This window comes from Paramisgurnus dabryanus, chromosome 22, assembly GCF_030506205.2.
Source record: "Paramisgurnus dabryanus chromosome 22, PD_genome_1.1, whole genome shotgun sequence".
NCBI lineage: Eukaryota > Metazoa > Chordata > Actinopteri > Cypriniformes > Cobitidae > Paramisgurnus > Paramisgurnus dabryanus.
Window position 1 is genome coordinate 15868708 of NC_133358.1, and position 13290 is coordinate 15881997.

The 13290-nt window shown below is 34.2% G+C and overlaps 1 protein-coding gene and 1 long non-coding RNA gene across 4 annotated transcripts; both read left to right on the top strand.

Annotated features, from left to right (window-relative positions):
- The first annotated feature begins 41 nt into the window (after positions 1–41).
- Positions 42–5636, top strand: fen1 (flap structure-specific endonuclease 1). Of its 3 annotated transcripts, none has more exons than XM_065294932.1 (12): positions 42–155; positions 421–528; positions 714–816; positions 906–1008; positions 1112–1175; positions 1300–1409; positions 1494–1630; positions 1756–1822; positions 1931–2062; positions 2661–2812; positions 2918–3032; positions 5374–5636. In XM_065294932.1, exons 2-12 carry the CDS (start codon positions 447–449, stop codon positions 5449–5451), a joined length of 1143 nt encoding a protein of 380 aa, XP_065151004.1. In that variant the 5' UTR covers positions 42–155; positions 421–446; the 3' UTR covers positions 5452–5636. The 3 variants fall into 3 exon arrangements, with proteins under 3 accessions (XP_065151004.1, XP_065151005.1, XP_065151006.1); XM_065294933.1 differs by having other exon boundaries at positions 47–154; positions 418–528; XM_065294934.1 differs by having other exon boundaries at positions 67–155; positions 412–528.
- A 2839-nt stretch (positions 5637–8475) lies between these two features.
- LOC135785579 (uncharacterized) lies at positions 8476–9447 on the top strand. Its single transcript, XR_010546660.1, has 3 exons — positions 8476–8575; positions 9092–9152; positions 9248–9447. It is a non-coding gene; the product is annotated as an uncharacterized lncRNA (long non-coding RNA).
- The last annotated feature ends 3843 nt before the right edge of the window (positions 9448–13290 follow it).

Sequence of the window (13290 nt, forward strand, 5' to 3'; positions counted from 1 at the left end):
AAATCGATTCGATCGCCTTTAAGGGGCGCCGTGCGGAGTTTGACTATTAATGCCTGTATTTGGATTTTCGCGCGAAATAAGTGCTTTCTTTCGCGCTTGCGTGTGGAATTGAGTGGCCTCACTGTGAGAAACAAAAATACGCACATTTTTTATCGGTAAGTTTGCTTTGCATCTTGTTTAACAGTTATTATCAGTCCAGCAGTTAATGTATGTGTGGATAAATCATTTTTATAATATATTTCTTTAAAGCTGTGTTTTACATAACTGTTTCCTTTTTGTTTATTCGTCATACTGATGTACGGTCAGCTTGTAATGGTCAATATGAGTCTTAAACTACGACCCATATTATAATTAATTGTTATTATATGTCTCTGACAAAGATATGCACGTATTTATGTGTTGTTTTTATCATTTTTGGAGTTCTCACAGTCATACAATTCATCACTATGGGAATTCACGGGCTTGCAAAGCTGATTGCAGATCACGCGCCTTCAGCCATCAAGGAGCAAGACATCAAAAGCTTCTTTGGTGAGCCAGATTTTTAAAGGACAGAAGGGGTTTAATCATGTTACTATGATAAATTCAGCTGTGGAAGATTACCAAAGTTTTTGGTCAACTTTATAACAATGACAATTTTTATGACTATATTTTGTTTTTGGCAGTCAGAATGTGAGATTAACGTACTAATATTTTCTATTTACATATGCATATAGGAAGGAAGATTGCAATTGATGCATCCATGTGCATCTATCAATTTTTGATTGCGGTCAGACAGGATGGTAATGTTTTACAGAATGAAGATGGAGAGACCACTAGGTATAAAACGTCATATGTTTTCTTATCTAATAACTTAAGCTCATTAAGTGTTGTTGTAACAATGCAAATTTAATTTGCTTCGTCCCCAGCCACCTCATGGGCATGTTCTACAGGACCATCCGAATGTTAGAGAGTGGCATCAAGCCTGTGTATGTGTTTGATGGGAAACCTCCCCACCTGAAGTCAGGAGAGGTGCATCAGAGACTCTTATTAACTTGAAAACATTGAGGATCAATGAATTAAATGTAATACTGTGTAGTAAAGCTAATATTTAAGGTGTCTTCTTTATTCGCAGCTGGAGAAGAGAGGAGAGAGAAGAGCAGAGGCTGAGAAACTTTTAGCTCAGGCACAAGAAGCAGGTGCACACTGAACGATATTAATCTGTATCAAATATCCTATTTGTTTTCCTGTTCTCTAGCTTTTCACATCTTCTATTGGTTGACCTTTTATTAAGGATCTTTTTCCCAATCTTTTTTCTCACAGGTGAACAGGAGAACATTGATAAATTTAGCAAGCGTCTAGTAAAGGTCACCAAACAACACAATGATGAATGCAAGAGGCTACTTACGCTAATGGGCGTGCCATACATTGAGGTAAAGAAAATACTTTGTGTTTGTTTGATAGAAATATTTGCATTCATTCGTTGAGAGTTTAAAATTGGGTGTGTTTATGTCAAGGCTCCATGTGAAGCTGAGGCAAGCTGTGCTGCTCTGGTGAAGACAGGGAAGGTGTACGCCACAGCAACAGAAGATATGGATGGTCTGACATTTGGAACATCTGTCCTGTTAAGGCATCTAACAGCCAGTGAAGCAAAGTATGCATGGCTGTTAAATCTCATACTGAGATTGTTGATATGGAAATATTGGTTATGTATGTATGTATGTATATAAGCAAGCAGATTTCAAATGTTAAGCTGTAGTTGTTTTTTTAAAAACCTAGAAAGCTTCCTATCCAAGAGTTTCACTTCAGTCGAATTCTGCAAGATATGGCTTTGACACACCAGCAGGTAAGACTATTAGCTTCCTTTACGTTACATTACACTTCTCTTAATTTTAGAGTGAGAATATATTTAGATATAAATGCTTACTCAATTTCTAATATATGTCTTTCTCAGTTCATTGACCTGTGTATCCTGCTGGGCTGCGATTACTGTGGTACTATTAAAGGAATTGGACCCAAGAGAGCCATCGACCTCATTAAACTGCACGGCTCTATTGAAGAGATTCTTGATAATATTGACCCAAATGTACGTATATTTACCCTAAAGTCTGATTTTTATGATTTACATGATTAAAACATTTTTTTTTACTGTTTATTATATACTAGAGTGATCCACTTTTTACCACAATATTGTGTAGTTCTAATAGTGACCTCTAGGGGCGTCTGTGGGTTTCTTTGTAGGCTGCATTTAGGGACCACTTTCATGTTTTACTTTCTATGTTTTAGGGGCAGGGTTTAGATTAATCCAGGGCTATGCCTTAGTTCTATTAGGACATTTAAGTAGTTTTTACAAACAAACCTTACATAATCAATTACTGGTGTGCATCTTGAGACAAATAAATGGCATTGATGGATGTTAAGATGTGTCAGGGCAAAATTAAGGCAGCTCAAACATACATTTTAGTCCGAGACTAGCATAAGCCCTGTCCAGGAAGTGTTTTCTTTCATCTTTGTCAGTGCATTTAATTTTTTTTTTCATTTCTATATTAACTGACAGTAGTTAATCTGTACTAGTAAAACTGCATGTCAATATGAAGGGCCAGATTTTTTTGTATTTTGCTTTTATCTTTTATAAACGCTGTTTCTCTTTGAAATTATTTTTTGGTCTTTGGTTTGTTCTGCAGAAGCATCCAGCACCAGAAGACTGGCTGTATAAAGAGGCTCGGGGTCTCTTCTTGGAGCCTGAGGTTGTGGACTGCGGTACTGTCGACCTCAAGTGGAATGAACCTGATGAGGAGGCACTGATTCAGTTCATGTGTGCTGAGAAGCAGTTCAGGTATGACTGATTGAGGTTTCATGCTTTTTAACCCTGTGATGTATGTTACAAATTTTAAAGACATCTCAGGCATATGTTTAAAGTTTTAAACTCGTGTGTTCACAGTGAAGACCGTATTCGTAATGGTTGCAAGAAGATCATGAAGAGTAGACAAGGAAGCACCCAGGGCAGACTCGACACATTCTTCACTGTTACTGGATCAATCTCCTCCAAACGCAAGGTATGATTTAATGCATGTGTGTTTGTGTCGATAGGGCTTAGCTTGTGAAATTATGAACAGTGATGCCCGAGCAATAGCTGGCTATTAAATGTACACAGTGTTTCTCATAGATTTACAGCTTTTGGTGGGTGGGGTTGGCGGACACTGACACAAACACTTAAAGGAATCATGGTGTTCTTGTGTTTCTTTTAATGACAGCAAATACTCTCCTATTCATTTTCTATGTAAGAGGGCTCCAGATTAACATTTTAGGAGTGCAGAAAGAAAATTTAAATCAACCTGCCAATGCAGTTATTCACATTTTCCCCCAAAATGACTGCATTATTGTAAATATTTTGTATTTTTGTAACTCATTTGCTTCACATGTAATTATGCACAGTTGATCAAATTTTTATTTTAATCAAAGAATCATACAACCTTGAACTAATTCTACGCATGGGATACCCCAATTTTACAACAAGGGCACAACAGACAGTATCAGCAAAATATTAGATGTCTTCTAAATTAACCATATTCAAAAGACATTAGACAATATTATCCAGTTAGCTTGTTGTAATGTGCTTGCATGCGTATGTATGTATACTTTTATCCTTTACACATTTCTCTGTGTACACAAACCTGTAACCAATCACATCATCACAGTTAAATGTGTAGTTTGAGTCATTTTGAGACAGTTTTGCTGTCATGTTTGGTGGGGCACAAATGGATTTTCTGTGAGTCTGAATTCATCTGCTTTACATAGTATTTACATAGTATTTCATATTAATTGAAAATAGAAATAGTTCACTTCTACTTTTCTGTGTCTGAGGAAGTCTTCATAAGTACTGAAAATAGTGAGCAAAAGCTCACTTTTTCCTTTCCAGGGTAGTAAAAACTCCAACATATACACAATAAATGTATTGAATTTGTGTCTACAGATGCATTGGAACAAAAAATATGGGTCAAATTGACCCGCAAACATAAAAATCATAAAAAAAAATCGTTAATTGTCTTAAAAAAAACCCACCTTCGTGTAACCTAACTTTTGCATGCATGTTCATGGCCCTTATGCCGAGTTCAGACTGCATGATTTTCAAACTAGTCGGGTCACAGATGTTTTCACACTGCGTGACTATCTGGGGTAGCATTCAGTCGCTGCTGTTTCAGACTGCATGATGGATTGACGACAAGGGTTTTCATACTGCATGACTTTACCGTAGGAAGAATCGCCGACAAATTTGTCCCGGCCCGCAAACTACGTCTCACAACCAAACTTACGCGAGAAGTGATGCGAAAGAAACAAAGCAAGGACACGCGTGCAAGACCAGAGTTCTCATGTGAGACTGGGATTATTATTAAAAATGGTAGCCTGCAAGAAGCTTACCATACAAATTACATGTGCGCTCATTTGCAGCAGAAAGAAGAAGAAATAAAGATTATGAAGGAGGAAATGGTTGGGAAGACTTCCAGTTGTCATGTATGTTGCTCTCTTATTGGCTGTAGGTCATCGCCGATGTTATTTTCAGTCAAAACACATTTCACACGGCATGATTTTGAATGGCAGACAGGTCCAGATATTTAGCATGCCAGATATCTCACGGGTGTCGGGGACTCGTCCGGGATTCTCTCAGATCACATCATTGATAATTCACACTGTGTGATTGTGTGCACGAGCATCGATTTCGGGCATTTTTCGGCAATTTCTTAAAACCTTGCAGTCTGAACTCGACATAAATGAGAAAAAGTGACAATGTCTGGATAAAAAATAACTTTAGTGTTTTATATACATTGTAAATAGAAATAATAGCTCACTTTTACTATCTGTGTCTGTAAAGGTCATTTTCAGTACTCAAAAGAGTGAGGAGAAGCATTTTTACCCCATTTCAGGATAGTAAAACACCAATATAGCAACAAACACTGAAAACATATTTAATTTGGGTTTGTACAGTTGCTTTGGGACAAAAGAAAATGTGGGTCAAATTGACCCATGAACCCAAATTATTTGTGTACACTTAAAAACATATCAGCGTATCCCAATTTTGCATGTTCATGGCCATAAATGAGAAAGTCACAAAATTTCAAGAATAAACTTTTTTTTCCCACCAACTTTAAAATTAAAACGTGTCAAATTGACTCAGGGCATAATACAAGGGTTAAATGGTGGTTGTCTTGCTAATATAATGGTAGGGGAAACACTGATACATTTATATTGTTGTGATGGAAGTTTTTTGAACATCTAAATGCCATGAGAGTGATTCATTGTCTGGCTAATTGTTTGTCTGTCTGTGGCAGATAATTGCAAGGAAACATGCTCTGTAAAGATAGTCTTGTTTAAATGATGTTACTTTGCTTATTTAAATAGGAACCAGAAATAAAGGGCTCTGCCAAAAAGAAGCAGAAGACAAGTGCTACACCAGGAAAATTCAAGAAGGGCAAATGAAAGATTTCATCTTAGTGATGAGTACTGAACAATAGTGCCCCATTTACACAAGTTATTTCATGTTGAGGAACAAAAAATATAAGCAACATTCCCCATGCAAATTTTAACGAACTACCGTCAAGTGTTTTAAGTGCTCTGTTTTTTGTGTTCTGGACTTTCTTAAATAAAGAAACTATTTAACAATACCAGATTGTGTTGTGTTTGTTTAATTTGCATACATACTGCATTCTTGAACAGAACATTGCCAGTGGGATTTAAATAAACTATTGGAGAACCATACAGATCTTAATAGCAAGCTGTCTTAGCCACTGGGCTGACAAACATTGAGTTCGCAAATGAAGAAGTACAACAGAAAAGTTTAGGTAGAATAGTCTTATTCTAATGCTTATTTACTGAAATCATGTTCGTGTATTTTAAAATGGTATTTTATTATTTAGACGTATGAAAATTATTTTACACTCTACTTGTATGGTTGATGCTGTACATTTTGTTAGAGTCTTGTTTTACCTGTCTTACACACGGTTGAACTTCTGAATAAAGATACCCCCACATAATTTGCTTACTAATACTAAAGTGACAAGCTGTCATCTGTTGTAACAGGAAATCATTTTTAGACTTCTGCTTTGAGTGTCTGACTGTACTGCTGTAGGTAAGGTTTCTCCATTGTATGGGTATTTTTTTGTGTTTTGGCATGGTTAAAACAGTGAATTAAGCAATAAGCACTTAAAGTGTTTTGATGTTTGTCTATTTAGAGCACTTGAGATGTCTCTTTTTCTGTTTGTTACTCTTCTGGTCATCACACCTGCATCATTACCTGCGTCCTCAGGTGAGTCTGTTTCAGTGCTGTCTAACAAATAACTAATGCTATCAAAATACTCTTGGGCAGTTTCCCAGACATGGTTTAGATTAGGGGTGCTTAACGATTAATCGCAATTAATCGATAGCAGAATAAAAGTTTTTGTTTACATCATATATATGTGTGAACTGTATATAATAACTTTGTATAAATAAATGCACACACATGCATGTATATATTTAAGAAATGTTTACATGTGTATATACATTTGTATATTTATTTATAATTTATATTATATATAAATATAAATACCTAATATATAAATATTTTTTTTCTTATTATACATGAATGTGTGCATATTTATATATACATAATTATTATACACAGTTCACACACATATATGATGTAAACAAAAACTTTTATTCTGCTATCGATTAATCGCGATTAATCGTTAAGCATCCCTAGTTTAGATTAAGCCAGGGCTAGGCCTTAGTCACATTAGGACATTTAAGTAATTTCTACAAGCAAACTATTCAAAAACATTACTAGACTTGAGACAAAACAATGGCATTGATGTATGTTAAAATATGTCAGTGCAAGCTGTTTTAAGTCAAGAGAGCTCATACATGCATGTGAGTCTTTGACTGGATGTAAGCCCTTTTCAGGAAACTGCTCTTCAAGATGATTTTGTGTTGGTTATGTAGTTTAAAATAAATTTATAGAGCATAAGATTTGAAGGTAACCGTTTTATTCATTTTCTGTTATCAGGAGACACTTGTGATTTAGTATTACCAAGAAACATAACAGCATTGAGTGGTTCATGTGTACAGATACCCTGCACATTCAACGTCTCCGATTTTGAAGTCAAATTGAAGACTACAAAGGAGATATTTGTTTGTTGGTCAAAGACGACATATCATTCAAAAGATTTGGTTTTCAGTGGCAGTGAACCTATCATAAATGGATTTAGTCATATAGAGATGGTTGGAAATCTCAGTCGTCGTGATTGCACCACTGTTTTCTACAACGTCACGAGCAAACATTCAGATGTCTACTACTTCAGGTTGCAAATGGAGCCAAACATATTTAGATTCACAGTTGTCAACAATTTTGTAAACATTAATGTCTTAGGTAAGGCTACACTGAAACTATTAAGCTAGTATAATACATTTAACATGAATCTCTAACTATAATTGTAGAATTAATATTTAATGGATGTTTTCACAAATAAATGTAAATATTTTTTATTAGTTAGGACATCAGGAGATCTGTTATGGGCAAAGATTTTTAAGTGTTGTTTTATCATCAACCCATTTCAATAAGTTTATTTTTTTGGTCTATAAAAGAATTGGAAATTTGGTTGTGTTATTTGTGTTTTTAACCAATATGTAGATGTGCCAAAGCCTCCTAAACTCAGTGATCTACCTGAAGTGAAGGAGGGCACTGCAGTGAATCTGATCTGCTCTGCTGAAGCTCCCTGCCCCGAACAACCTCCTACATTATCCTGGACTAATGTCCCCAATTCTGCCTACATTATAACACAATTACAGGAGAAACCTGATAAAACTCAAAACGTGATTTCCAGAATGACCTTCAATGCTTCATACATGGATCACAGGATGAACATCTCCTGCACTGCAACATATCCAAATAACATCTCCAATAACACAACTGTGAACAGCACAGTAATGCTGCAAGTTTTATGTAAGAGAATTTGAGGAATTGTACTTATCTTTATACCTTTTATAAACATGTTTATGTTCAAATGTCTAAAATTATGAAGAAGTTTAAAAGACTTTCTTTTTATCCCTGAAGTTTCTCCAAAAGAAACTTGTTTTCTGATTGAACCAAATGCTTCAGTCTCTGTTGGCACTAATGTGACTTTAACCTGCCAAAGCAAAGCCAATCCATCATATGACCTGAACTACACCTGGTACAAAAGAGGAGAGCAGAAACCTTTGGCTTTTGGAAAGCAAATGACCTTCAATGTCAGTAAAACAAATGGTGGCTGGTACTTCTGCAGGGCAGAGAACAAACATGGTGCCCAAACTTCAGACGAGATCCAGCTGATTGTTAAAGGCGAGTTAAAAACATTAACATGTTTGTTGTGTTACTGAAACTGATAATAAACTAATGCTTTTGGACAGCCTACTAAACCAAAATGTTTTATTTTGTGATTCAACTGGTTTATCTATTATTTTGTCTAATGACCTCAGCCGTTTTCATAATAGGGTCATCAGAATCCGTCATCGTGCCTTTGATCGCCGGTTGTGTTGGAGGAGTTTTCACTTTTCTGCTGTTATGTCTTCTGGTGACGATTTTTATAAGGTTGGCACAGTTAAAGACTGTTGCATTGATTTGGTTTTGCACTGCAAAAAATGACTTATGTAGTGTTTTTTTCTTGTTTTTAGTACAAACAACAAAAACTTCTTACATTAAGATGTATTTTCTTGATGAGTAAGAAATCTGCCAATGGGATGAGAATTTCTTTCTTGAATTAAGTGTTTAAGAAAAAAAAAACTTATTTCAAGATTTTTTTCTCACCCCTTTGGCAGATATTTTTTCTTGTTTTAAAAAAAAATTCACTTAAATTGTAAGAATTTAGATATTTGTACTGAAAACAAAGCAAAAATACGTAGTAAGAATGTCATTTTTTGCAATGTGTTTACTCCTATTTACTGTGTAAAGAAATGGCACCAAAACTTTCAGGCTATTTGTAATTATTAAAGTATAAACTTGAATTTTAGAGCATTCAAATTTTTCTTTCCTACTCATATAAAATATGGTTTCTATACAATATGTTGTTCCTTGTCATAGATTTCTAAAATGTTATTGTTGATACAGAAAACAAAGGACACAAGCATCTAACGTACCTGTTGTTAGGGAAGCTGACTTTTCAGATCAGGTATGTTTGCTATGGGATGTTTATGTCTTATAATTGACAGAATCTGAAAAGGAGAACAGTGTATTTCATGCATTTCTAACTTCTTTGCTTTTTAGGACCAGAAAAACCACAAAGAGATCAATGCCACTTATATTAACAGTGCATTTGTGACAAGTGAGAAGCCAGAGATACCAAAAGATGAAGGTGACGCCGACATCCACTATGGAGAGATTAACTTCACCACAGTCCAAACCGAAACCCTCACGGAGAAAAGCTCAGGTCAAGAGACAGTATATGCTGAGGTTTCAACCCAGGCATGAAGAGCCACTTGAGTATTTGAAAGTTAGCTTTTCTGTCAGTGGGCGTGGTTTCAGAGCCGACAGTGGACACGCCCCCACCGCTTGAGACCAGACAATGCTGCCTATTTTTTTGTTTATTTTGATAACTTATTTTATTTACTTGGATTTTTTTCATTATTTAAATTTAGGTTGGGTGGTTAATAACATTGCTTTGTGGTGTCACAAACTCTGAACACATTTAATATCAGACTTTACAGGGACTTGTACTTTTCTAGCATAGAAAACAACATGTTTAGGGGGGCTCTATGTGTTCAGCCGAATGTAAGCATGTAGCTCAATGCATGTTGTGTACCTGAGGTGATACTGTACAATTCAGAAACATACACTGGTGTAAAGGTTATTTTATTTGTTTATCTCCGACAGCAACATATATATATATATATATATATATATATATGTTGCTGTCGGAGATAAACAAATAAAATAACCTTTACACCAGTGTATGTTTCTGAATTGTACAGTATCACCTCAGGTACACAACATGCATTGAGCTACATGCTTACATTCAGTGTGCTCATATCACTATGACAGAATGCATGAAAAGGGTGAAGAAACTAAAACATGATTCAGATTATTTATTTAAGCATTACACTTTTTGATTGAAAGGTCTTTACATCTTTTAAAAGGATTATGCGTTAAACAAGTGTCATTCTGGACTGTATGAAAATGTTTTCCATGATGCACCCCATGAATGTCCATCACTGTCCCACCAGCGGGGAGCCTACATTTACTTCAGTGTTTTGCATGTGAATTCTTTTCTAATCATGACAAACTAAATATCGTTGGAAACCTCCAAGAGTGTAGTTTTAATTCCTCATCATCATTTTGGGAAAAGACTGACACAGTGCGTGTCATTTTTTAAAAGGTCACAGGCCCACAGGCAGGCCCACATTGTTTTTTATAACACTACCCTATTCTAAATCTAAAAATCCCTCTGGGCAGACTATATCTTTAGAAAGCTCTGATAGTGTAGTTTTTATATTTCATTTTCTAAAATTGGTAATGATGACGTAGTGAAAGTCAGTTTCTAAAGTGTCTGACCAAAACCCTATTCTTATCCGAGAAAAAAAACCTAACAAACTATATTTCACTGGAAAGCCCTTTAAATGTAGTTTTCTTATTCCAAGGTCATCTGATGATAGAAATTGTTTTAAGTAACACTTAGTGCAGCGGTCTAACAGCGCACTTTAGTTTCATAATGTTGTCAAATCAAAATTAAAGAAGTCGTGAACGACTTGCAGCCAACCGGTTTACATGGGCCAGCAAGAATTTGAAAAGTAAAAAAACACTAAAATATTTTGATACAAAATACTAAGGCATTTTCATCAACCCTATCAATTACAAATTACAAGATAATATTTTATATTTGAAATGAATGAATCAAAAAACTGCCCATCCTTAACCCTGCCCCCCATAGGAATGCATTTTAATTATCTATTATTAATCATTACACTGTCCTATTATAAATCTTTTTTTGACAAACTATATATCATTGGAAAGCTCCAAGAATGTAATTTTCATATTTCTAAATCTTTAAGGAGTAATAATAATGTAGTGACAGTAAATTATTCATTTGTGACAAGAATATACACTGTGAAAACTAATGTTTATAATATAGCTTTTTAGTGTAATAGATTTTAAAGCTTTTTTTACTTAGCTTGCTAGAAATTCAGGGTTCTTCTGCATAAACAATTACATTACAGGTTTTTGCCAGATGACAAGTTCAGTTACCAATAAGGAACAAAATATCAGAACTACTTCATCAATAGGATTTTAATTAAGCTATTGTGTTAAATAACATTTAATAGCATAAAATTATACTTTACTGTTTACTGTAAAACAATTATTAGATTATAGAAGGGTGTTTTATGGGTCAGCTGAATAGAGGGATGTAGGTTTAAGAACTGTAAAATAAAGTAACAGAAACTGCACACCATCTGATCTACTGGCCTTTCTTCATTGTGATGCCCAGCCGATGTCTAATATTATTTTTTAAAAATGTTTTTATAATACTTTTTTATAAACTTTTGTAATATATAATATATCTTCTAGGATCAGCCATGTCTGGTTCTCTCTAAAGGGTTTTTATTTCTCCAAAGGACTTTTTTTCCCAAAAGTAGGGTTTTTCAACCCATAGGGAGTCAGCTGACAATGGTTTAACTTAAACTTTTTTTATATACGTTACATTATTACTCCATTCACTATGGTTTAATCTTAGTCATTGTACTTTTCTCCTTCCCCCCCTGATTTTTCTGTGTTTCCTCTTGCTTTTATTAATGTAAAGCTGCTTTAAAACAATCTTCACTGTAAATAAATATTTTTGCACTTACGTTTAAGTTGAATCAACTAGGACACATGTTTTTAAACTATCTTGACAAGTGATTAGTTGCTGTTACTTATTAAATCAAGTTAAATTTGCTTTAGTTATGTCAACTTATTTTTTTTTTAAATTACAGCAACTCTCACTTTTCAATACAGTTAAAATGACTTGAAAATCCAGTTGATAAAACTTAAAAATGTAAGTGCCAAAAGATGCAAGTGGGACGTCTGGCAATACATATTTAAAACAATAATTTCTAGTCTTAACCAGGAATCTTGACAAACGATATACATTTTTTTAATAATAATAATAATGATAGAGTATTAGTAATTTTCTAAAATGTCACTGGCCAACAGGTGGCCTTAAGGTGTTGTTATTTATTATTAGATATCCTATAAACCTGAAATAATCTTGACAAACTATATATTGTTGGAAGCTCTAAGAATGTTGTTTTCATATTTCAAGGCTACTTGATGATAGACATTTAGTATAGTCAGTAATTTTGTTAAATGTCCCTCACACCATAGGAATAAATATGATTATTATATTCATAATTCTAATATCTTTTTATAAATCTTCAAAAATCTTGACAAACTATATATCATTGAAAAATACATATGATTATTATATTCATAATTCTAATATCTTATTATAAATCTTCAAAAATCTTGACAAACTATATATCATTGAAAAGCTCTGAAAGTAGTTTTTTTTATTTGTGACAAGATTATATGCAGCTTACCATTCGACACCTAGTGGCCTTTGTTGGTAAAACCACAAAAAGTGGTTTGTGATTTTAACTTTAAATTTGGATCAGAACTAGTTGAGACTTATGTTTTTTGAGAGTAAAAACAGGCAGTGACAATTAAAGGGTTAAAATAAAAATGACTATACAATACTTTAGGTAAAGTTATGGAAGTGATGGTTAAGGGCTTAATATGGTGATAATTCATGGACAGTCCCCCATGATGTTTAAACTGGAAATGTTGTTTAAAGTATGTTTGTTTTTGTTCTTGGGTATTTGGTCCATTGTACATTTTAATTTAACAATTTTAAATGATTTACCTGTGAAAGCCACAAGAATTAATTGGCAAATCACTTCTGCTTTTAAATATTAAAAACAAGAACAAATTCACTGTACTATGAAGAAGTTGTCTTTGACTTCTGCTGTTTTAAGGATAAAGCTACAGACTTTGATGCTGTAAGTAAACTTACTATCAAACATTATAAGATTCTGACTGTGAGCACATTTTTTAATTTCATAAAAAAACACCATAGATAACTATTATTAGGCATTCATGTGGAGTGTAATTCAGTTATGAATTGAGAACTAAAGTGTTTTGATGTTTGTCTATGCAGATCACTTGAGATGGCTGTTTTTCAATTTGTGACATTTCTGTACATAACGTTTATGCCATTATGTGGATCCTCAGGTAAGTCCGTTTTTGTGCTCTCTAACAAACTAAAACCATCAAAGGAC